The 25,290-nt window shown below is 44.0% G+C and overlaps 1 protein-coding gene across 2 annotated transcripts in view; it reads right to left on the reverse strand.

The window, feature by feature from the left end:
* Nucleotides 1–25,290, reverse strand: part of TRIM44 (tripartite motif containing 44) — a 162,767-nt gene that overhangs the window by 96,210 nt on the left and 41,267 nt on the right. The window contains exon 4 of one of the 2 annotated variants that reach the window (XM_060262551.1): nucleotides 4,404–4,423. The exons of the other annotated variant lie outside the window; for it this stretch is intronic. Within the exon in view, the coding sequence (XP_060118534.1) occupies nucleotides 4,404–4,423 (20 nt within the window). The remainder of the gene's footprint in view (nucleotides 1–4,403; nucleotides 4,424–25,290) is intronic. 2 annotated transcript variants of the gene reach the window in all.

The following is a 25,290-nucleotide window of genomic DNA, read 5'->3' on the forward strand; positions in this document are numbered from 1 at the left end:
GAAGCAGCAGAACAATCCATCCAGCCTGTCAGCCTGCACCAAACTCAATGTCAAAGCAGTAGAAGTCACATTGATAGACTTCATAAGGATTGCATCAGGCATTGTCCAAATGAATTCCCTTTTCCCCACTACTGTACTGCAGGCAAATGTATAAAAAGAATTCCAGCAGAAAATAAACACAATGAAGCTCAGCATATACTGGAATAACCTTCCCATGAAAGGACTGGAGGAATCCAGAGAAGAAAAATATGCTGTCAAGTTTTGTATATTTATAATAGCTATTCCTTTGGCAATAGCTAAAAACAACAAAACAACATTTGTATGGGCAACAAACTCAAAGTCTCTGACTTCAGGGCATAATAATATGTGAAAGTTAGCTAGTATCTAGCCTCCATTCCAGGCACCAGCTACTGTTGGAAGTTTAATATTCATACCAAGAAAGTCACTGTTTGGATCCAATATGACAATTAACATGCATTACTTTAATAAGTTCATTACTTATTTATCTGGAACATTTATATGCCACCTCTCCATTAAAAATACTCAAAGCAGCTTGATATATTTAAACACAAATATAACAATATGTCTTTTAAAATGTAAAACACTTGTAAACAACAAGATGAGAGCCTAAATTTAAAAGGCTTTTAATTTTTTTTTAAAGTCTGTTCCCAGGTGAGGGAGTTCCAAAGTCTATGAGTGGCCCCCAAGAAGTCTACTGTAATTACTGTAATTGTAGAGTCCCACAGCAGTACCTTCTCAGATAATCTCAGAGTTCTGGCAAGTGTATACAGGCAGTATTTCTGTTACTAACACATTTAAGGATTTAACAGTCAAAAACAGCGCTTGGTTCCTAGATGTGTGTGTGTGTGTTTTTTTTACTGGGCTAAGCACAATGTAGTTGGTACAAAACTGGTATTATACGTTCATTCTGGCAAGTTCCACTAACATTTGTGCTGCTGCATTCTGAATCTGCTAAAGTTTTCATACCATGTTCCAAAGCAGACCCTTGTACACTGCTTTACATTAGTTCAAACTGGATGCTACCAATACATGTATGACTGCGGTCAGGTCGCCTTCTCAAGGAAGAATTACAGCTGGAGAAGGATCCTAAACTGGTAAAAAGTACTCCTAGCTACAATTGTCATGTGTGTATCAAGGGTTACTGAAGCATCTAAGAGCATCCCCAGACTATGAACCAGGGAAAACAACCTCCACCAGATGTATTCCCAGATCAGTTTTAGTCCCAGTCCACAGCACTTTTGTTTCATTTGGATAAAGTTTCAGTTTGTCTACCATAAAGCAGTATCTCACTAACTCTTGACCCCAGATAAGCATATCCATTACCTCCTTAGAATAAGATACAAAGAGGAGACAGAGTTGCAAGTCATCAGCATATGGATGATAACTTACTCCAAATGTTCCCTTCCAGATGTTAAACAGCATAGGGTACATGATGGAGCTTTGTAGAATCCCAAAGGCTGAGGTCTTTTAGCACTACTTTTTGCAATCTACCCTCAAGAAAGGACTGAAACTCCTCCAGCGTAACACCAAAACCACCCCTCCACTAGGAGGTCCAGAAGGTTGATAATAGTATCAAAAATTGTTAAGAAGTCCAGGAGCACCAACATGGTGACTATCAACAGTCTGGCCAAGGCAGCTTTGGAACCACAGTTCATTAAATCTGGCCTTGAAGTCAAAATTAATCAAAATTAAACTATTGTAAGTTAGAATTCATGAAACCTTACTAAGGCAGCATTTATGTAAACTAATAAAGCAAGGAAAAAATCATGCTAGTATCAGAGCTTAAAGGTAAAAGTTTTCTGTCTGTACAAGAATAACTGCATTCAGTATGACTTCCTTGCACAAACTTGCTTTTTTGCGTTTTAAATAAACATCATAAGAACATAAGACCATAAGAGAAGCCATGTTGGATCAGGCCAGTGGCCCATCCAGTCCAACACTCTGTTACACAGTGGCCATTATATGTGTGTGTGTACATACATATATATACACACACACATACATACACACACACAAACAAACATATATATATATATACACACACACTGTGGCTAATAGCCACTGATGGACCTCTGTTCCATATTTTTATCCAATCCCCTCTTGAAGCTGGTTATGCTTGTAGCCGCCACCACCTCCTATGGTAGTGAATTCCACATGTTAATCACCCTTTGGGTAAAGAAGTACTTCCTTTTATCCGTTTTAACCTGACTGCTCAGCAATTTCATTGAATGCCCACGAGTTCTTGTATTGTGAGAAAGGGAGAAAAGTACTTCTTTCTCTACTTTCTCCATCCCATGCATCATCTTGTAAACCTCTATCATGTCACCCCGCAGTCAACGTTTCTCCAAGCTAAAGAGCCCCAAGCGTTTTAACCTTTCTTCATAGGGAAAGCGTTCCAACCCTTTAATCATTCTAGTTGCCCTTTTCTGGACTTTTTCCAATGCTATAATATCCTTTTTGAGGTGCGGTGACCAGAATTGTACACAATATTCCAAATGAGACCACACCATCGATTTATACAGGGGCATTATGATACCGGCTGATTTGTTTTCAGTTTCCTTCCTAATAATTCCCAGCATGGCGTTGGCCTTTTTATTGCAATCACACACTGACTTGACATTTTCAGTGAGTTATCTACCATGACCCCAAGATCTCTCTCTTGGTCAGTCTCTGCCAGTTCACACCCCATCAGTTTGTATTTGTAGCTGGGATTCTTGGCCCCAATGTGCATTACTTTGCACTTGGCCACATTGAACCTCATCTGCCACATTGGTGCCCACTCACCCAGCCTCAACAGGTCCCTTTGGAGTGCCTCACAATCCTCTCTGGTTTTTACCACCCTGAACAATTTAGTGTCATCTGCAAACTTGGCCACTTCACTGCTTACTCCCAACTCCAGATCATTAATGAACAAGTTAAAGAGCATGGGACCCAGTACTGAGCCCTGCGGCACCCCACTGCTTACTGTCCTCCACTACGAAGACTACCCATTTATACTCACTCTCTGCTTCCTATTAATTAGCCAGTTTTTTATCCACAAGAGGACCTGTCCTTTTACTCCTTTTTTTCTAAACTGGTGGACAAAAATCTTTTAGCTTTTGTTATGAGAAAAGTGCTACTGTGGGAAAAGTGTTAAACACAAACCTTGTTTTCCAAAAAAGAGTACACAGTAATGTCGACTTGTTTGCACTGATCTTCTGAATACATGCCTCATACATGTAGCAAACATGAAAAACCCAAACAGGCTAACAGTTATGAATTATTGGCAACACACTTGAACAAATTGAAGCGTATAATTCAAAAAATATCATAAAAATACAATTTACGCAAAGCTGATAACATGAATGTACATAAGTAGATTCCTATGACTTCAAATTGACTTGGCAGAACCTAGGCAAAACCGGGATAACTTGAATCATCAGTTCAAAATGTCACAAGTTCCACTGCAATCATTTTCACATGGCAAACTGCAATGCCATTCTCCAGGGAGGAGCCAGCAATCTTGACTTTATATGAAATATTGCAAGACCCCTGTGTGAACATCTGACAAAGCCATTCAGTGTGAAACAGCCGGCTCCAGTGTGCGGCCACGTGATCAACTCATGGAATTGGGGTTTAGCTCTTGCACAACTGACAATCTCTGAAGAATGGCACTGCAGTTTGCCTTATAAGTGTGAATATGATTGCAGTGGAACGTGTGACATTTTGAACTGATGATTCAAGTTCTCTCGGTTTCTCCGGGGTTCTGCCGAGTCAATTTGAAGTCATAGGAATCTACTTATGTAAATTCATGTTATCAGCTTTGCGTAAATTGTATTTTTATGATATTTTCTGAATTATAACTTCAATTTGTTTAAGTGTGTTGCCAATAATTCATAACAATTAGCCTGTTTGGGTTTTTCGCATTCACATTTTTTTGCGGTTTCCTCTCACACATGTAGCAAACAAAAAGCACGCATGTTCTGGAAACCCCTGGAGAAAGGACACTCCTGCCTCCTAACCACCATTAAATTATGAGCCTCAGCATCTACCCAACTAGCCTCCAGCAGTGAATACCATGTTTTACAAGGAACTACATAAGCATTCCCCATCCACAGAAGGTAAGGAGTGAAACACAGATGGTGAGACATTGAATTGCCTAATATACTATTACTATAAAAATCCATACTAAAATAGTCAACCAAACCTTTGATTGTGGAAATTTGTTCTTAACATGTGGTCTGACATGTAGCTTTTATAGCTGGGGCCTAAAAATAACAGAATTCCTGTGCTCTCTTTCATAAGGCACATAATATCCCAGTAAAATGTTAACCCCACTTCTAATGTCATTTTATACAAAATATGGGGTAGAGTAGAGGGGAGGATAAAGGATGTGATCTTACCTGGATTCTTCATCTGTGCTCTGTAGAAGAGGGGAAAAAAGAAAACGTTGGCAGTGGCACTGTGAACACTGATTTTCATGCTTAGATTAGTGTGAATAAGTAATATATGACAGGCACATTTAGGGCTTGCTGTCTAATGATGAAAGAGAGCCTCTACTTGGCTAATGGAGGTCATCAACATTACATTTCAAGCTGCAGGCTGCACTTGACCAAGAGGGCACAAGGAACAGCACATTTATTACTATTATTATTATTACTATTACTGCCTCAAGCTCAGTCTCTCTCTATAAGTGATCATCTCAGACCTTTCCGGTCAAGTACACTTCAGCCCTTCACACCAAATCCTCAGGTCATTCTGGCCAAACTAGAACAGCTTTAAGATGTAATTTGTTGAAGATAATGCCTCCCCATCCTCTACCATAATGACAGGTTGAGCATACCTATCTAGTGACAGAGTGGCAGATGGCGTATAAGTGCATCGGACCCTAGTGGTATCAAGCATTTCATATTATGTTGTCTGTATGCTATGGTGCTTAAATGACAAATGCTTGCAATCCTGAATGCATTGGGCTGGATCTTCATTTCCTTCACAAGGCATGGCAGTTTATGAAACACAGGTGTTAAAATACAGTGATAAAGACACTACCCAACCACTCATTAAAACTCCTCAATCTGTGTAGAGCATTAAGGACATTTTAGATCACACTGGGAAAAAGGAAAGGGCACTGCAATAATCAGTTCTATGTAAATACCACTGTGGAGCTATACAAGTAACATTTTCTCTTCCACAGATAAAAGGGCAGCATTAAGCAAGCTTTGACATCTGCTTGCTTTGAAAGTCTGATAAGGAGAAGATATAATACTAACATTTAATAAGATTCATTCAACTAGACAACTCAGCAAATCTATGACATTATTAAACAAATACGTGCTCTAATTTCAAGCAATAGATGCTTTCTTAAATTATTTGCATTATGTAAATAGTTAGTGCTTCCAAAACAAGTTTTAACATTACATGGGCAGCCCTCGTTAAATAGGCAACACAAAACCTATAGCTCAATGGCAGAGGACATGCTTTGTATGCAGAAGGCCCCAACTCAATCCCTGACACCTCCAGCAAAAAAAGAATTTCAGAGAAGAGCTCCCAGTCATGGCACATGATTAAAGATTAAATAAGCCAATGGTATGAATCTGCATAAGGTGGCTTTGTATGTTGGAAAGATTCTACTGTAAGCAAAAGGGCTGGCATCTCTTCCCATTTAGATCTGGCCCAGTGAAAAGCACGGTATAGAACTTTCTCCTTGCCCTGAAAATCCATTGTGCAGAACAAAAAGGGTTAACTACTATATCATAAATGGTAACTAACATGGATAAGCATGTTATATATATAAGCATATGTTATATACATAACATATATAAGCATATGAGAAGTCTTCAAACATGGTGCATCCGTATTAACTGAGAATTTAAAGTATTTATTAATAGACTTTAAATTGCCATTATGAATCTAGTCGATACCTCATTTTTCACGTTAGTTTGTTCCTCTCTGGCTCTTTCCTGAGTTACAGTTTTACTTAAAATGATTCCTCTATACAGAGCTTTATATAAATTTTTTTAAAGGAAAAAGTCCAGCAGGAACTCATTTGCATATTAGGCACACCCACTGACACCAAGCCAGCTGGAGCTGCATTCCTGTGCATTCGTGCTCAAAAAAAGCCCTGCTTTTATTTATTTATATATATATATATATTACAAATTAGCATTGTTCTGTAGCAGAGCATCTCCCAGATTTTCCACATTGTGGGTTTTTAGTATTACATTTTAAAAGTTCAGACAGAAATAAGTACTGCTTCATCCAACACATAATTAACTTATGGAATCCCCAACATTAGACATGATAGCTATTTCCTTAAAAAGGCTTTGAAAGATGATTAGACAAATTAACGGAGGATAGGTCTATCAATGGCTCTTAGCCGGTACAGCTAAACAGAACACAGACAGTTTATGGCTTTGATCTACTGAGAGATTACCACAAATTATGGGGAAGGTTATTTTCACTGATTTTTTCCCTCCTGTTCTGACCCCCATCCTGCTGATCCTGGGCATCCCCTTGTCCCCTGGGAGTAGAATTTAAAGGCTGCAGCTGGACAGAAGAGGCAAGGAAGACATGCTCTGTGGACAAAAATCTCTTCTGCCAGTAGGAATGACAGGTGGATCCAAACCTCCACGTGAAATCCAGATGCTGCAGACAACTCTCAGGAAAAATACATCATTTCTATGACTTACTGGTAGGTGCCCAGAGGTATCTAAATTGTTTGACATAGAAAAACTATTCTTATGCACTTCTGGTTTCAAATGTAACATGCTGTACAACAGGTATAATAATTACATACTACCCAGTTCTCCATTCCCACCATTGCTCATGGTGGCTCTCTAACTCTAAATATTCACAGGCTGAAACCACAGAGTGGGCTAGCAGGTTAACATAGGAGTTCAAAAATGTAACCATTTTAAATAATGCCATACCACATATCTGCACTTTTTGTGCAGTACAAACCTCATCCCTCGGCAGGATGATGCAGACAACAATGCTATATAGAGAACATACTAATATGTGGGGAAGGATGAAACTCTGAAGAGCTAGCATCCATGGCAGATCTTCACTGAGTTTTCAGAGAGCTCTGCACTAACAAATGGGGGTTAGAATTAAGAAAACACAGAAGCAGTCCATTTTATTGATTTTTACTGCTTTTCCTTTCGTGATGCCAGATGAAAGGCAGACTCCAGCAACAGCTTCAGTACACTGGTATAAGGGAGCAAATGTGATTTTTCTGTCAGGATCACGGGAAAGGCTGGCTCAATTATTTTCAGTGGTAATGATGCCTAGTGGATTGGCCAGCTGCCTTTTGAAAATACAGCACTTGTTTCTAAGAAGCCTGCTTCCAGCCTTTTCTGTTCACCCACAGAGGTTGCATTCATGCAGATGGGAAAAGAAAGGGCCACAGCCAGAGTACAGATGGGCTATACATGGACGTAACCAGCATAAGGAAAGCTGTGTGTTTGTGCATTTGTGCATGCATGTGTGTGTTCTTTTGAAGTGTGTTGAAAAAAGAGGGAAATTCATTGTAAAGGATATGGATTATTAAGTTGAACAGGGAAATTACTGGAAAAGATAAGATGTGGGAAGATAATGTGCATGGAAAATTCCCTGGTTTGCATTCTGCAAATAAGAGACTTGTAGATCAAATCAAGTCTGAACTTTTCCTAAAAGCTCTAGTGATCAAATAATGAGAAGGCAAGAGTCATTGGAAAAGACAATCATGCTAGGCAAAGGTGAAGGCAGAAGGAAAAGAGGAAGACCCAACATGAGATGGATTGACTTCTGTTTGAAAGACTAGAGCAGCGCTGTTAATGATAGGACTCTTTGGAGATCACTAATTCATAGAGTTCCCATAATCAGAAGCAACGTGATAGCATTTAACATATACACAGAGACACTTTTTGGAGATACAACCTAGCACTTCACAGCATTCTGCATTATGGCCCATTGTGAAAGGATATACAACAGGCTCTAGAAAGAAACTCTGGGTGAGTGCCCCCAACCCTTGCTGTCTTCCCACCCACTCAACCAAGTGAAGGCATTCACTGCCCCCCCCCCCCAACCTTGGTGTCTTCCCACCCAAGGCAGTCATTTTCTGTAGGGGAACTGATCTGACTTCAGTTTTCCATCTCCTCCTCCTTCTTTGCAGCCTCTACCTAGGAAAAAGTACAGTCTTTCTCTACAGTGTGGAACAAAGCAATTTACATAATTCTCCTCTTCCCCTTTTGATCTGCAAAACAACGCTATGAGGTAGGTTAGGCTGAAAGTCTGTGACTGGTCTGAAATCGCAGTGTGAACCAAAGCAGGAGAAAAGGGACCTCAGCAGGGTATAATGACACAGAGTCCACTCTGCAAAGCAGCCATTTTCTCCAGGGGAGCTGATCTCTGCCATCTGAAGAGCAGTTGTAATTCTAAGTGATCTCCAGTCCTTACGTGGAGATTGGCAACAAAGGTTCCCCAAGAGGAAATGGCTGGTTTAGAGGGTGGTGTCTATGGCATTGTATGTGTCTGAGGTCCCATCCCTCCTCAAACCCCACCCTCTCCAGGCTCCACCCCTCAAATCGGCAGGAATTTCCCAACGTGGAGTTGGCAACCCTATCTCCTTCCAGCAACAGTAGCAAGCAGATGAAGATCTCCTGGTATCACAACTGAGCTCCAGATAACAGATTTCTCTCCCCCTGGAGAAAATAACTGCTCTGTAGGGTGGACTCTGGCATTATATTCAGTTGAGGCCTCTCCCCTTCCGAAACTCTGGAATCCTTAGATTCCACCACAAAATCTCCAGGAATTTCCCATCAACCTGAAACTAGCAGCCCTCATCAGGACTGAGCCCAATGAGTTCTCTCTCAAAGGCTAAAAGAGGCCTGGAAAGAGCCTTCCCCCTCCCTTTTATTGAGAGAACCCAGCTTGGTTGCCTTTTACTGACAGAAGCAAGATCGGTTGCCTAGCAACAGCTACTGCCTAGTAGTTTCTCCGGTGGCCCAATTCTCATCTGTCCTGGGTTCAGCAGTGGGCGGGGGACAGGAGCATAGCCAGCAAATGGCACTGGAGAACGGCTGACTGGTGGTTCATGGACCGATCACTAATGGAGTGCACAACACAGCCAAGGGGAAAGCCAGATTGGGCCAATTTCATTAGGGAACTATCATCTATGATGATGATACTGAACATTATAGGCAACACTGAACATCAATTGTTTTCAGAGCAGCCAGAGACAATATTCTAACCCCCTCCCTGGGGAAGAATGATATGGAAACATCACTGCACATCACTAATCAGCAGAGACAGTGAGTACTTCTGTGTTTAATATTTAAAGGTATTTGAGTAAGGATTCAGCAACCATTTTCTCAAATATTTGGTATAGGGAAAATCTCCTTATCCAGTGACCTATACAGAGAAAGAATTTTCTTTCTCAGCAGTGACAGAACCTACAAAACAGAAAGTGAACAAAGGATCCTAAGATACCAACAGTAAAACGATTTGTGTGATCTAAAAAGGAGATCAACAACCTTTTCCCATCCATCTATCAAAGTCTCCACAGGTCCTTCTGCAAGGCAAGTGAATCAAACGGTGTTTTAGAGACTCAATCTGGGCTCAGAGCAAAAAAAAAAAAAGTCACAATTTCAATGCATGTTCTTTCTCGGCCTAGTTTCTTTAAGTTATCACTGGTGTAACTTCTAGGAAACAACTGAAGTTTCACCCAGGTTAAATTTAGATCTTTGCTCAGGAAGTTAGAAGAAAGTCTTGGAGTTAAAGCGTCCCTGCTTTTCCAAAGTCCATACAGTAAGCCCGCTGTTTGTATAAGGAATAGTTATGCTGATTAGTGTTCACTTTTAACTGCCCATTTCCCCCCTCCATTATTCTAGCTGACTTCTAAAATTGTTAAACATATTCATTTAGGATAAGACTAATGGCTTATTCTTAATAGACTTTGTAGAGATGCCAATCCCTAATTGGAGGCAGGGGGTCCCTCAGTTGGAGGCCCTCCTCCCACTTCAGGGTTATTAGAAAGTGTGCGTGGGGGACTGCTGGATGTCTGCTGAGCACTCCATTATACCCTATGGAGACCAATTCCCATAGGGTATAATGGGAGAATTGATCTGTGGGTATCTGGGGAAGACTATTTTTTGAGATAGAGGCATAACATTTTCAGCATAGCATCTGGTGCCTCCCCTCAAAACACCCCCCCCCAAGTTTCAAAAGGGAGTCCAATTCTATGAGCCCCAAAAGAAGGTGCCCCAACCTACCTCTATCTACTGATGGACGGCCAAGTCTGACTGTGTCCCAGAAAATCTGGACCTGGAGTTGCAAGCCGTGGCAGGATGGCTTAGGCTGAGTAGACTAACGCTAAATCTTGAAAAGACAGAGGTCCTTTGCCTGAGTTGCGGCGGTCCTGGCAGGGAAATCCCCTTACCTGCTTTTGACAGAGAGCCACTTACAATGGCACACAGGGTTAGAAGCCTGGGAGTGCTACTGGAGCCTTCCCTAACAATGGAGGCCCAGATAACAGCTACTGCCAAATCTGCCTTTTACCACCTTAGGCGGGTAAGGCAGTTGGCTCCCTTCCTTGAGCATGGCGACTTGGCAACTGTGATCCATGCTAAGGTCACCTCAAGATTGAACTACTGCAATGCCCTCTACATGGGGCTGCCCTTGTCCCAAATTCAGAAACTTCAGCTGGTGCAGAATGCAGTAGCCAGGCTGATTTTGGGGCTCTCCATGCGGAAGCACATACAGTCTGAGCTGCAGACGCTGCACTGGCTGCCAGTGGTATACCAGATTCGCTACAAGGTGCTGGTTATTATCTTTAAAGCCCTATATGGCTGAGGACCTGCTTACCTTAGGGACCATCTCTCCCCACGTCCCCCAGAGGGTACTTAGATCAGGAACACAAATCCTGGGCCGAGGGAGGCAAGACTGAAAACAACATAAGAGCCTTCTCAATTACCACCCCTCATTGGTGGAACCAACTGACTGAGGAGGTCAGAGACTTGCAGGACCTTGCCCAGTTCCCCAAGGCTTGTAAGACGACACTGTTTCAGTTAGTGTTTAACTGAAATGCTGACCACCACCAAGACACTAGATCTAATGGATGCTTAATGATCATTGAACGCCATCTTAAATCTGAATCGAAATTAGCACCAAATTATTTTAAACTGTTTAATGCTTTTAATGTAAATGTTTTTATTGTAAGTTATGTCTTGTGAGCCGCCTTGAGCCTACTTCGGTGGGGAGGGCGGGATATAAATCCAATAAAATAAATAAATTCATTTTTTCCAATGGAGGAAAGGCATTTAAAAGGTGTGTAGTCCCTTTAAATGTGACTGCTAGAACTCCCTCTGGAGTTCAGTCGTGGTTGTCACATCCTTGCTCCCGGATCCACCCCCAAAGTTCCCATATGTATCTTGAATCGGGCCTGGCAACCCTAAAACTTAGCCTTCTGCTGGTCAGAAGAAACACGGAATCAACGCAGCATTTATGTCAAATGCTGAAAACAAGAATGCTCATTTAGCAGAACTCTCAGACTGATCCTGCAAGGCAATTTTACTGTTCTTGTTTTCATACTGGTTATGCATGACAACAAATCTTTCCTTGATCGGAGTCCCTACAAGCATGAATGATTCTTTTCTTGTTCCCCAAACAACTCAGCATATTGATTAACAAACTGTTCCTTTTCTGTGGAGCTGAGACAATTGTTTCTGTGGAAAAGCAGGTATTGTTGGTCTGAGAAATGTATAAAGCTCACTGACTTTCAGAGGGGGAAGTAAAATGGCTGCAATCAGAAATATCACCATAAAAGATGGTCCTCATGCCAGACACTAGTGATTCCAAATATGGGGAAAGAAGATTTTCAATAGCATCACTGATTAAACTTCCTATGGTCATCAGTGGTTATTATTTATTTCTATCAGAGGAAGTAAGCACAGCCTCTCACACTGATGGCTACTTTGCCATTTGCCCAGAAACTGTTAAGCAGGGAATTAAAGCATCTAAAGCAAATTTTAAAAACCTTTAGGTCTTGACCAGGGGAAAGCTGATAAATGTCAGGGGCATCAGAACCAAACTCCCAAACTGGCAATTGCTCCCAGGGTGGGGTGATATCACAATCCTTTTCCACAGCTATTGGGGGGGGGGGACAGGGCTGTTTAAGGCAGGGGTGTTAAATATGCAACACGGGGGCTGAATCAAGCCCCCAGACGGCTCCTATCAGGCTCACAAGCAACCTGCTGTGGTCTGCTTCCTTCTCCCTGTCAAGCCCCGATATTCCCAATAAAGGAGTCCTTTGTTTTGTTTCAAATAGACTAGTTTATTAAGGAACTCAAAGGTACCCAAGGAACATGGTCCTTGGAAAGACTGAGATACCAGAGGTTACACTGTGCTATATAGGGTATCATAAACCAGGGATGGCCAATGGTAGCTCTTCAGATGTTTTTTGCCTACAACTCCCATCAGCCCCTGCCATTGGCCATGCTGGCTGGGGCTGATGGGAGTTGTAGGCAAAAAACATCTGGAGAGCTACCATTGGCCACCCCTGTCATAAACTGTTACAAAAAAGTGCTTCATTCAAATCTAAAGTTCACAAGGTACAGCAGTAACTTTCTTTTACTCTACAAAAGCATTCTATCACTAACTTGTGAACTGATAACGGGCCTGTGAATTTGAGGGAGTATGCTCTTCAGTATGCCATTCCCCATAACATAAACATTCTTGGCCAGATGGCAGGGTGGACGTGGAGGATGGGTTGTAAATAATAAAGAAGAACCAGAGCATGGGTTTGACATTTATTCAGTCATCCTGTATTAAGATAGTCGTGCTTGACATACTGCCCCCCCTTAGGCAGCCCCCGGGGTTTGAGCGAGTACTTAGCATAGAACTATTTTATTAATGCCGGAGCTTCTACATCTGGTTTAGCAACCCATTCATTGTGTGACTTTGGGAAATGTTTCCAACGAATCAGAAAATACAACACCCCTCCATTTCACTTTAGCGTCTCCACCTCCTGAGGTGTCGGGGTAGTGACGTTGCCTTTAACCGGTTCCCTTGAATGCCCATCCGGTTTATTCGCTTTGGGAGTGCTGGGCTTCAGAGTCGGGGGTGGGGGTGGGCCTCGAGGTCTCTCCGGGCAATTCATGGCTAGATGGTTTGGGTCTCCACATCAAAAGCACTGGCACGGGTTAAAGGTTTTTGGTCCCCCCATTCCAACTGATACCTTCTTCCCTTCAGCCTTTACCCCAGACCGAGGCTCATGTCCCCCCTTTCCCTCTTGCTGCTATTGACACTGGAGAGCCACTCTTTTCATGTTGGTTTCTACTTCCCCCGCTAATTGGACCCATCCAACCAAGGTTGTAGGTTGGGCATGTTGGAGGGCTTGATCCAGGATGCTCGCGTTCAGGCCTCTCTGGAATTGCTTGATTTTCATTTGCTCGTGCCATCCCCGTACTTTCATGGCATTGGCCCAAAACTCTGCCACGTATTCTCTCATCGATCGAGACCCCTGCACCATGTCCCGTAGGGAGGTTAGTGCAGGTCTCCTGGAGGGGGTCTTTGTACTGTATCAGGATCACACGTAGGAACACCGCCACCATGTCTAGTCCGGGGCGGTGGGTTTTGTATAGGCTCACATACCAACTCTTGGCCATGACTTTCAGTTTGGAACCTAAGTAGTCCACCCGGTTAAACTCGTCTGGGAAGGTGTGGCCCCAGTAGTACATGAAGCTATTCGCTTGAATGGTGAAGTACTTTACTTCTTCGGGGTCCCCATCGAAGGTGGCTGATAGCTCCCCGGCCCCTCCTGTAGTCGGCCGACAGTGGAGGTGGCAGCGGCTGCTGCTGCGGGGCCAGTTGCCCTCCTGCAGGTGCTGGGGGCTTTAGAGCTTGGTCAATCTGCCTCCTCACCTCCTGGATCATGAATGCGTTGTTTGCCCGCATTTCTTCGCAGAGATTTTGAGCCATCTCCACCATCTGGAATTGCATAAGCTGGAGGAAGTCCCAGGGGGTCAGGGTCCTGATCCTCCTCCTTCTCAGGAACCGGGTCTGTGCCCCAGTCTTCTCAGCCATCACCCCCGCTCGTTTTGGAGGTCCCTGGGTTTTCCTCTTCCCCCGGTCTGATACACAAGGGTGGGAGCTCCAGGATCGCTTTTCTGCGACTGGGTCTCTTGTCCATCAGGGTTGTTGACCTGTGGGGGCCCCAATCTTTCGGGGTGATGAATAAGCACTGGATGTGCAGTGGTGACCCTCTCCTGGCTTGCCTCCATGAGTCTAGTATGTGCCATGGAGGGGGCCTCAGGATCACTCCAGTGTTTGGATCCTCATCCTCTGGAGTGCCTGGTCTGGTGGGGGCTTCTCCATTATCTGGGACCTTTTCCGTCATAGCATTAAAAAGTCTCCAAATTCGGATAAGTCCTCAGGTGGTAGTCTTTCCAAAATGTCAAGCTCCGATATTCCCAATGATGGAGTCCTTTGTTTTGTTTCAAATAGACTAGTTCATTTAGGAACTCAAAGGTGCCCAAGGAACATGGTCTTTGGAAAGACTGAGACACCAGAGGTTACATTGTGCTATATAGGATATCATAAACCGTCATAAAAAAGTGCTTCATTCAAATCTAAAGTTCAAAGGGTACAGCAGTAACTTTCTTTTACTCTACAAAAGCATTCTATCACTAACTCGTGAACTGATAATGGGCCTGTGAATTCGAGGGAGTATGTTCTTCAGACATAGCATGCCATTCCAGATGGCAGGGCGGACGTGGAGGATGGGTTGTAAATAATGGAGAAGAACCAGAGCATGGGTTTGACATTTATTCAGCCATCCTGCATTAAGATAGTTGAGCTTGACACTCCCTCTCTCTTGCTTCCTTCTGCATCACAGCTTGCTTTGCCAAGCTTGCTCAATCACACAGGAGCTATAGAGCAAAGCCTCTATTTTCTCCATTGACTGAGGCTCCTCCCTGGGGGAGGGAAGGGCAGAGGGAGAGCTTGCTTTTCCAGGCTCTCTCAATCACACAGCAGACCTATTGAGCCAAGGCTCTCTTCCTTATATTGGCTGAGGCTCCTCCCCCTCCTGGTCCCCTGGGGAAGGAAGGAAAGAGCCAGCGCTTCTTTTGCCTAGCTCCTTGGATTCCATGGGAGAGATACAAAGAAAGCACCCTTAAGACCAATTAGTGTTAATATTTTAATCATGTTTTATTTTATTTTATTTTTTTAAAAAATTGTGTTTATCTGTGTCCTTTATAAAGTTTGTATCTCTGCTACCTGGCATTTTATGACACACATGGCCCAGCCCGATAAGGTCTCATTTATGTCAAATTCTGCCCTCATAACAATTGAGTTCAACATGGCTGGTTTAAGGAGCCATTCATCTGTCCAACACTGAGAGGAAGGAGGAAAGTCCATCATAATTCTCTGGGCCCTTGAGGCCCACCACAGCGCTCAAGTAGCCAGGCTTCTTCAGAGAGAGACAGAAAGAAGAAAGGGGGAGGGAAGGAGGAATGCGGAGAGGGAAAGAACCAGAAAGAGGGAAAATGGGGACCAGTGTTTAATTTCAGATATAGGTTTTGTGTGCCTGCACACTTCTTCTTCGGGGGGGGGGGAGGAGAAGTAGGGATAGGGGGAAAGCCAGACATGGGAAGCCAGAGAGAGAGAGACAGAGAGAGAGAGAATGGAGTCCTTTGTTTAAGACCAACAATGTTTCCTCCCACCCCACCCCGGTATAGATTTTGTGTGCCTGAAAATTTCTTTTTCAGAGAGAGAGAGCCATTTCCATTTCTTATAGATGGAGAGAAGAAACCTAACAGCACAACTTGCATTCTTTATTAGTGGAAGGGAACAAGAGTCCAGCAGCACCTTAACAACTAACCAAATTTGTGGCAAAGCTTTCATGAGTCACTGCTCATTTCTTCAGATTCAGATAGAATGTGAGTCCATCTGTCCTTATATCTTGGAAAGTGAAGTAATTTCAGATACCAACTGACAATAACAGGCATTGGTAATGAAAGGAGAAACCTACATTTCAATTCAGGAGGATGCATGTTCAGTTGTAATTCAGCAGTCTCTCTTTCTAATCATCCTTTGAAATTCCTTTGTAAGATAGCTGCTGCTCTTAGGTCAGCAACTGAATGTCTTGGAAGGTTAAAATGTTCCCCCACTGTTTTTTCAATGTTTTGGTTTTTAATAGCAGTAGAAAAGAGCAAGAGTCCTGTAGCACTTCAAAGACTAACAAAATTTGTGGTAGGGTATGTGCCTTTGCGAGTCACTCCTCACTTCTTCAGACATTTCCATTTATTCTTTGCATCCTCTTGGACTGAATCCTCCTGTACCAAATTGAGATCTAGGTTTCCTGTCTCATAACCAATCATGATAGCTTAATGCCTATTACCCTCTGCATATCACACCTAATTCAATAAAACCTATTGCCATTCAGCATCTGAAATAATCTTTATAAAGCTTATATCTCTGGTACCTTATGTTACATTTTACGGCTCACATGGCCTGGCCCAACAAAGTGGCATTTATGTCAGATCCAGCCCTTGTAATAAATGAGTTCAACGCCCCTGGCCTAACCCATTCCTCTCTCACTTTCAAAGCCAAGTGGGCTAGTGGTCCACAGGTCAGAGGGAAGCTAGGGCTGTTTTGGCAAAAATTTAGCTTGGGATAAAATGTTTCTCAGGATAATGATATGAATGTCTGAGATCCTCAAAGTGATGACAGGGTAGGATTCTTAGACTATAAGCTCCTGTGCTGCTGATTTTGTTCCTAAATAAAGCACCATGCACACTGACATTACTATAACAATAATAACAACTTAGCTACAAGCATGCAAAAATTAATCAGTGCAGTTTAAAAGGATGAGGGAAGTGAGAAATGCATATTCTAAAACTAAAATTAATTAGCACTATTTCAAAAGATGAGGAGTGAAGTTTATACACTAAAACACAGACATTTGGAGAGGGATACAATGTACAGATGTATGCTAACGCCTAGAAGCCAAGATGGAGAAGTTGTATTAAAAGAGAATACAAATGTAGAAAACATATTAGAAGCTATATAGAACAGTAGGATCAATAGGATATCGTTATCCAGCAAAAAGGGCCTAATGGGAATGGCATTACTCTATAGATCAAAGAGAGTTCATCACAGTTAACAAGAAAACTTAGAAGCCAGAATCCACATAATCAAGACAGCTGGAAAAGGCAGGTCCAAAAATAATGTAGTAACAAGGTCATACTATAGTCTCCCTGGCCTGAACTCTATTGATGATCTTCAGATTCATACAAGAATGTATGTGTATACATGGAATTTGGTGGGACATGTTGTCAATATGTGCATGATACTCAGCTATATTTCCTCCAATAGCTGTGAAACTGGAAGTCCTGAAAAAAATGCTAAGAAATGGTATCTGGATAGATGAAGGCCACTAAATTGAAGCACAGACGAGACAACACTGAAGTGCTATTGGTGAATAATAAAGATGCTTGGGAATTAGGATTTAGTCTGTTCTGGTGAGGACAAGGTTGTACACCCTTTGAAAGAGTAGTTCATAACTGGAGGGTGCTACTTTATATTAGCCTACAGTTAGAGGTTCAGGTCTCCTCTATGGCATGTATTTATTTATTTATTTATTTTTATTTTATGATTTAAATCCCGCCCTTCCCACCAAGTGGCTCAGGGCGGCTCACAACATAAAATCCAACATAAAAATTAAGTTTAGGCATTTAACACAGTTAAAACATTTAAAACATTAAAACATTAGGAGTAACAGAAGTCTAATAGAACCACACTTAGTTTCTTGTGCCGGTTAGTTATACACCAGCCGGAAGAGGGTTGTCTTACAGGCCCTGCAGAACTGAGCAAGGTCCCGCAGGGCCCTCACCTCTTCCGGCAGCTGGTTCCACCAGGAAGGGGCCATAACAGAAAAGGCCCTTTCCCTGGTAGATTTTAAGCGGGCTTCCTTTTGCCCGGGGATAACGAGAAGGTTTTGGGTTCCCGATCTCAGTACTCTCTGGGGAACATGTGGGGAGAGACGGTCCTTCAGGTAGGCAGGTACTAGGCCATATAGGGCTTTAAAGGTAATAACCAGCACCTTGTACTGGACTTGGTATGTTATTGGCAGCCAGTGCAGAACCCGGAGCCCCGGCCGAATGTGCTCCCATCTTGGGAGCCCCAATAGCAGCCGGGCCGCGGCATTCTGCACTAGCTGCAGCTTCCGAGTTCGGCACAAGGGCAGCCCCATGTAGAGGGCATTGCAGTAGTCCAACCTCGAGGTGACCGTAGCATGGATCACTGTTGCTAGATCGTCGCGCTCCAGGAAGGGGGCCAGCTGCCTTGCCCGCCTAAGATGAAAAAATGCAGACTTGGCAGTGGCTGCTATCTGAGCCTCCATCATTAAGGAGGGCTCCAATAGTACCCCCAGGCTTTTGACCCTGTTCGCCGCTATCAACGGCGCACCGTCGAAAGCTGGCAGGGGGATTTCCCTCCCCGGACCCCGACGACCCAGGCAAAGGACCTCTGTCTTCACTGGATTTAGCTTCAGCCCGCTCAGTCTGAGCCACTCAGCCACAGCCTGTAACGCCCGATCTAGATGTTCTGGGGCGCAGACCGGTCGGTCGTCCATAAGCAGACAGAGCTGGATGTCGTCAGCATACTGATGGCAACCCAGCCCATACCTTCGGGCTATCTGGGCAAGGGGACACATATAGATGTTAAATAACATCGGGGAGAGAACGGCCCCCTGAGGCACTCCGCAATCAAGCGTGCGCCTCCGGGATAGCTCACCCCCAATCGCGACCCTTTGTCCCCGACCTTTGAGGAAAGAGGAAAGCCACTGTAAGGCCAACCCCTGAATCCCCGCGTCGGCAAGGCGGCAGGTCAGTAACCAATGGTCAACCGTATCGAACGCAGCCGATAGGTCCAACAACATCAGCACCGCTGAGCCACCCCGATCCAGATGCCGTTGAAGGTCATCTACCAGAGCAACTAACACCGTCTCCGTCCCATGGCCCGGGTGAAAGCCGGACTGGAGTGGGTCAAGGACGGAAGCGTCCTCCACGAAGGTCTGTAACTGCATCGCCACTGCCCTCTCGATAAGTTTGCCCAAAAAGGGCAAATTTGAGACCGGCCGGTAATGTAGACCCTTTTATCAACTATGTGTCAGCTAAAGTCATTCTGTCATAATGGATTATTACTATTATTCACTAAACTTTGGAAGTTTAGTGAATTTGTGGCTATGTTCTGATCATATCCAGATTACTGGTCAAAATGTAGCAGCAGGCTGTCGTTGGAGAGAGGAAACACAGATTGTATCACCCCTGTACTGAAAGATCTGCACTGGGTATCCATATGTTACTGGGCACAAGTACTCGTACCTATCGTAATGGCTCTTAATGGCTTGTGGCCAAGATACTTGAAGGACTGTCTTCTTCCACACTCTCCAGACCACCAGTTAAGGTCCTCCTCTCAAGCTCTGCTCTCCATGTCTCCCACTGCAAAGGTGAAAAGTTTTTTCCAATGACCTTGTGGTCTGCCAGGCACCTACTCAATTTTCTTTTAAGTGCCAAGCCAAAAGATTATTTTTACTTAGGCTTTTAATTCAGGGCTTGATCTTTTTACAGATTGCTTCCAGTTTCAGAATGGTTTTATTATGTTTTTATGCTTTAGCTGAGTTTCAGTGCTAGGTTTTTATTCTTAAATTTTAATTATTTTTATGACGTTTTATCATGCTTATTAAGCTAGCTGAAGCATTTACTTTGGAGAGGTAGTATAATCTTCTAAATAAAATAAATAAATGACTTGAGATGTGGCACCTCAATGACTTCTTCCATCCCACCCAGTCTGCCAGCTGAGGCCATCATTTCAAGCACTAATCTCAGTGCTTCCATCCACAGAGGTGATACAGGCAAAGGCCAGCAATGAAGCCTTTTTATGGTGGCATCCCCATAGGCTTCCCAATCCCCAGGTCCCAGAGGGGGATCCCCTGTTTTTACAGACTTCCCCCCACCCCCAGTCAGCTGGCCGTCGGGGGAAGCCCCGCCCCCACAGTCACCATGAGGTTTTAGAGCTCCTGCAGGTTTAGAAACCTGCAAACAGGTCTGTGTGCCTTTAAGGTTGAGCAGGAAGCAGAAAACAGGAAGGGCTTCATGGGAAAGGGTCATTAACAGTTTTGTAGGAGAACGGCCCCTCCCTTTCTTTTGCTTTCAGTTTTCAGAGCAAGTAAAGTTCTGCAGGAACAAGACCCAGTAAGTATTTGTGTGTGAGAGAGAGGGAGGGGGCAGAGGATTCCCTGGTTTGGAGGCCCTCCCCCCACTTTAGAAAGCGTGGGGGGGAGGGAAATGTCTACTGGGCACTCTATTATTCCCTGTGGAGAACAATTATCATAGAGAATAATGGGGAATTGATCCGCAGGTATTGAGGGCTCTGGAGGGGCTATTTTTTTAGGTAGAGGCACCAGATTTTTAGTATAGCATCTAGTGCCTCTGCCCAAAATACCCCCCAAGTTTCAAAACGATTGGACCAAGCGGTCCAATTCTATGAGCCCCAAAAGATGGTGCCCCTATCCTTCATTATTTCCTATGGAAGAAAGGCATTTAAAAAAGTGTGCTGTCCCTTTAAATGTGATGGCCAGAACTCCCTTGGAGTTCAATTATGCTTGTCACACCCTTGTTCTTGGCTCCACCCCAATGTCTCCTGGCTCCACCCCCAAAGTCCCCAGATATTTATTGAATTGGACTTGGCAACCCTACACCCCCACCTGTGGAATTACATCTCTCTTTAAGCTTGCTGACTGAACTGACTTTTAAGTGCTGGGCCAAACTGTTTTACATACCAAAGCTTTCAACTAAACTTCATCCCATTGCCCTGTTTCCCCCCACTTTCTTGATGTCACTTTTATAACTTGAAATGGAGGAACAATAAAATGTAATTAAATCATTTTCTTTTTAAAAAGGAATTATACTGCATTCCCTTTACTTTGAGTAAAGAAAGGATATAATCAAGACATTTCAAGGAAGTCTAAATTCCATCCGTGTGTCCTGATGTACAACATCATACCTTGCTGCTGTAAAAGAACTACAGTTCCCTTTTAAAATGGATGGAGGTTGTTAGCTGTCTGCCCTTTCAAACCACCTCAGTCAATTGTGTATCAAGGTAAGAACATAAGAACATAAGAGAAGCCATGTTGGATCAGGCCAACGGCCCATCAAGTCCAACACTCTGTGTCACACAGTGGCAAAAAATGTTATATACACACATACACTGTGGCTAATAGCCACTGATGGACCTGTGCTCCATACACTGTGGCTAATAGCCACTGATGGACCTGTGCTCCATACACTGTGGCTAATAGCCACTGATGGACCTGTGCTCCATATTTTTATCTAAACCCCTCTTGAAGGTGGCTATACTTGTGGCCGCCACCACCTCCTGTGGCAGTGAATTCCACATGTTAATCACCCTTTGGGTGAAGAAGTACTTCCTTTTATCCGTCTTAACCTGTCTGCTCAGCAATTTCATCGAATGCCCACGAGTTCTTGTATTGTGAGAAAGGGAGAAAAGTACTTCTTTCTCTACTTTCTCCATTCCATGCATTATCTTGTAAACCTCTATCATGTCACCCCGCAGTCGACGTTTCTCCAAGCTAAAGAGTCCCAAGCGTTTCAACCTTTCTTCATAGGGAAAGTGCTCCAGCCCTTTAATCATTCTAGTTGCCCTTCTCTGCACCTTCTCTAAAGCTATAATATCCTTTTTGAGGTGCGGCGACCAGAACTGCACACAGTACTCCAAATGAGACCGCACCATCGATTTATACAGGGGCATTATGATACTGGCTGATTTGTTTTCAATTCCCTTCCTAATAATTCCCAGCATGGCATTGGCCTTTTTTATTGCAAACGCACACTGTCTTGACACTTTCAGTGAGTTATCTATCATGACCCCAAGATCTCTCTCTTGATCAGTCTCTGCCAGTTCACACCCCATCAACTTGTATTTGTAGCTGGGATTCTTAGCCCCAATGTGCATTACTTTGCACTTGGCCACATTGAACCGCATCTGCCACGTTGACGCCCACTCACCCAGCCTCAACAGATCCCTTTGGAGTTCCTCACAATCCTCTCTGGTTCTCACCACCCTGAACAATTTAGTGTCATCCGCAAACTTGGCCACTTCACTGCTCACTCCGAACTCTAAATCATTTATGAACAAGTTAAAAAGCATGGGACCCAGTACCGAGCCCTGCGGCACCCCACTGCTTACCGTCCTCCACTGCGAAGACTGCCCATTTATACTCACTCTCTGCTTCCTATTACTCAGCCAGTTTTTGATCCACAAGAGGACCTGTCCTTTTACTCCATGATTCTCAAGCTTTCTAAGGAGCCTTTGATGAGGAACTTTATCAAAAGCTTTCTGGAAGTCAAGGTAAACAACATCTATCGGGTCTCCTTTGTCCACATGTTTGTTCACCCCCTCAAAGAAATGCAACAGGTTAGTGAGGCAAGATCTTCCCTTGCAGAACCCATGCTGAGTCTTCCTCAATAACCCGTGTTCATCAATGTGCCTACTCATTCTGTCCTTGATAATGGTTTCTACCAACTTTCCCGGTATTGAAGTCAGACTGACTGGCCTGTAGTTTCCCGGATCTCCTCTGGAACCTTTTTTAAAGATGGGGGTGACATTTGCTACCTTCCAGTCCTCAGGAATGGAGGCAGATTTCAATGAAAGATTACAGATTTTTGTTAGAAGATCCACAAGTTCAACTTTGAGTTCCTTCAGAACTCTCGGATGTATGCCATCCGGACCCGGTGACTTATTAGTTTTTAATTTGTCTATCAGTTGTAGGACCTCCTCATTTGTCACCTCAATCTGACTCAGGTCTTTCAACACCCCTTCCAAAATTAGTGGTTCTGGGGCGGGCAAAAAGTTCTCGTCTTCTACAGTGAAGACGGAGGCAAAAAATTCATTTAGCTTTTCAGCCATTTCCCTATCCTCCTTCAGTAATCCTTTTACCCCATGGTCATCCAAGGGCCCCACTGCCTCCCTGGCTGGTTTCCTACTTCTAATATATTTGAAGAAAGTTTTATTGTTGGTCTTTATGTTTTTTGCAATATGCTCCTCATAGTCCCTTTTTGCCTGCCTGATCACAGTCTTGCATTTGATTTGCCACAGCCTGTGTTCCCTTTTACTAATCTCACTTGGACTGGTTTTCCACCGCTTAAAGGAGTCCTTCTTACCTTTTACAGCTTCCATTACTTTATTTGTTAACCACGCAGGCCTTTTCTTATGCCTGTTTGTGCCTTTCCTAACTTGTGGTATGTATTTTATCTGAGCTTCTAGGATTATAGTTTTAAATAGCGTCCAAGCTTTCTCAAGGGTTTTGACCGTATGTACCTTTCCTTTCAGTTTCTTCTTCACATGCCTCCTCATCTCAGTGTATTTACCCCTTTTAAAGTTAAACGTGGTTGTGGTGGTCTTTTTGGACAACTCCCTATTTATACAAACGGTGAAATCAATAACATTATGGTCACTGCTCCCAAGCGGCGCAATCACTTTTACATCTCTCACCAAGTCTTGGGCATTACTTAGGACCAAATCCAGGATCGCCCCACCCCTGGTAGGTTCTGAGACCATCTGCTCCATAGCACAGTCATTGAGAGCATCAAGAAACTCAATCTCTTTCTCTCGACCAGAACACATATTGACCCAATCAATCTGCGGGTAGTTAAAATCACCTATTACAACACAGTTTTTACGTTTAGCCGCTATCTTTAAGCCTTCCATCATATTATAATCGTCCTCTCTCTTTTGATTTGGTGGGCGATAACAAACTCCCATAGTTAAATTTCCTTTTGGGCCCTCTATTTCAACCCAAAGCATTTCTAAAAGTGAATCTAATTCTCTGATCTCAGCCTTACTGGACCGTATATCCTCTCTGACATACAGAGCCACCCCACCTCCAACCCTTCCCTCCCTATCCTTCCGATATAGCTTATATCCAGGAATCACCGTGTCCCACTGATTCTCCTCATTCCACCAAGTTTCTGAAATTCCCACAATGTCTATGTTTTCTCCCAGCACTAAACATTCCAATTCACCAATTTTACTTTGAACACTTCTAGCATTTGCATACAAACATCTATAATTTCCCAGGCGAGCTAGGCCCGCCACCTTCCTCCTGCCGCCTCGAGACACTGGCAGACAGTCCATATTGTTTGTCACCTTCACAGTGGACAACTCCGGTCCGTTACCCGGTAGAAAAATAGCAGCTAACCCTTCATCTCTTTGAGACGAGTCCTCCCGAACCAGAGACATTTCATCTCCTGTCGGCTTTCCCCCAAGATTTAGTTTAAAAACTGCTCTGCCACCTTTTTGATTTTAAGCGCCAGCAGCCTGGTTCCATCCGGGGACAAGTGGAGACCGTCTCTTTTGTACAGCTCCCGCTTGTTCCAGAAAGCATCCCAGTGCCTAACAAACTTAAACCCTTCCTCCTTACACCATCGTCTCATCCACACATTGAGACTTCTAATTTGTGCCTGTCTCTCCTGCCCTGCACGTGGAACAGGTAGCACTTCCGAGAAGGCTACCTTGGAGGTCCTGGCCTTAAGTCTCCCGCCTAGCAGCCTAAATTTTTCCTCCAGGACCTCACGACTGCATTTCCCCACATCGTTGGTGCCAACATGCACCACGACCACAGGCTCCTCCCCAGCACTGTCTATCAGTCTATCTACTACACGCGTAATGTCCGCTACCTTCGCACCAGGCAGGCAAGTCACCATACGGTCAGTACGCGGTTTCGCCACCCGGCTGTCTACTTGCCTAATGATCGAATCACCAACTACCAATACCCCCCCCTCTCCCCCTGCTCAGGGATGGTTCCTTGGCGCGAAAGGATTCCCGCTCACCGACCGAAGAAGAGGTCCCTTCTGAGGGCGCATTCCCCTTATCCTCAGCACGGTGCCCTGTTCCCTCTCGACCCTCACGCTCTCTGGCAGCAACGGGGCTGCTACGTTCAGAGCGGGGCTCATCTAATACGCCCCCGAGAGTCTTCCCCAAGTGCCTAACTGACCGTCTTTGCTTCTCCAGGGCAGTCACCTCGGCCTCAAGGGTACGAACTCGTTTCCTGAGGACCAGGAGCTCCTTGCATCGAGCACACACCCAAGACTAACCACTGACCCAAGGTAACCACACACAACTCATAATGGGTTATTACTTACAACGCCGCATATCCCTTTGGAAGTTTAGTGGATTTGTGGCCATCTTTAAATGCTGACAAGCAATGAAGGAGACTAAACTTGTGCATCC

The sequence above is a fragment of the Heteronotia binoei genome, chromosome 21 (assembly GCF_032191835.1).
Source record: "Heteronotia binoei isolate CCM8104 ecotype False Entrance Well chromosome 21, APGP_CSIRO_Hbin_v1, whole genome shotgun sequence".
Lineage (NCBI taxonomy): Eukaryota > Metazoa > Chordata > Lepidosauria > Squamata > Gekkonidae > Heteronotia > Heteronotia binoei.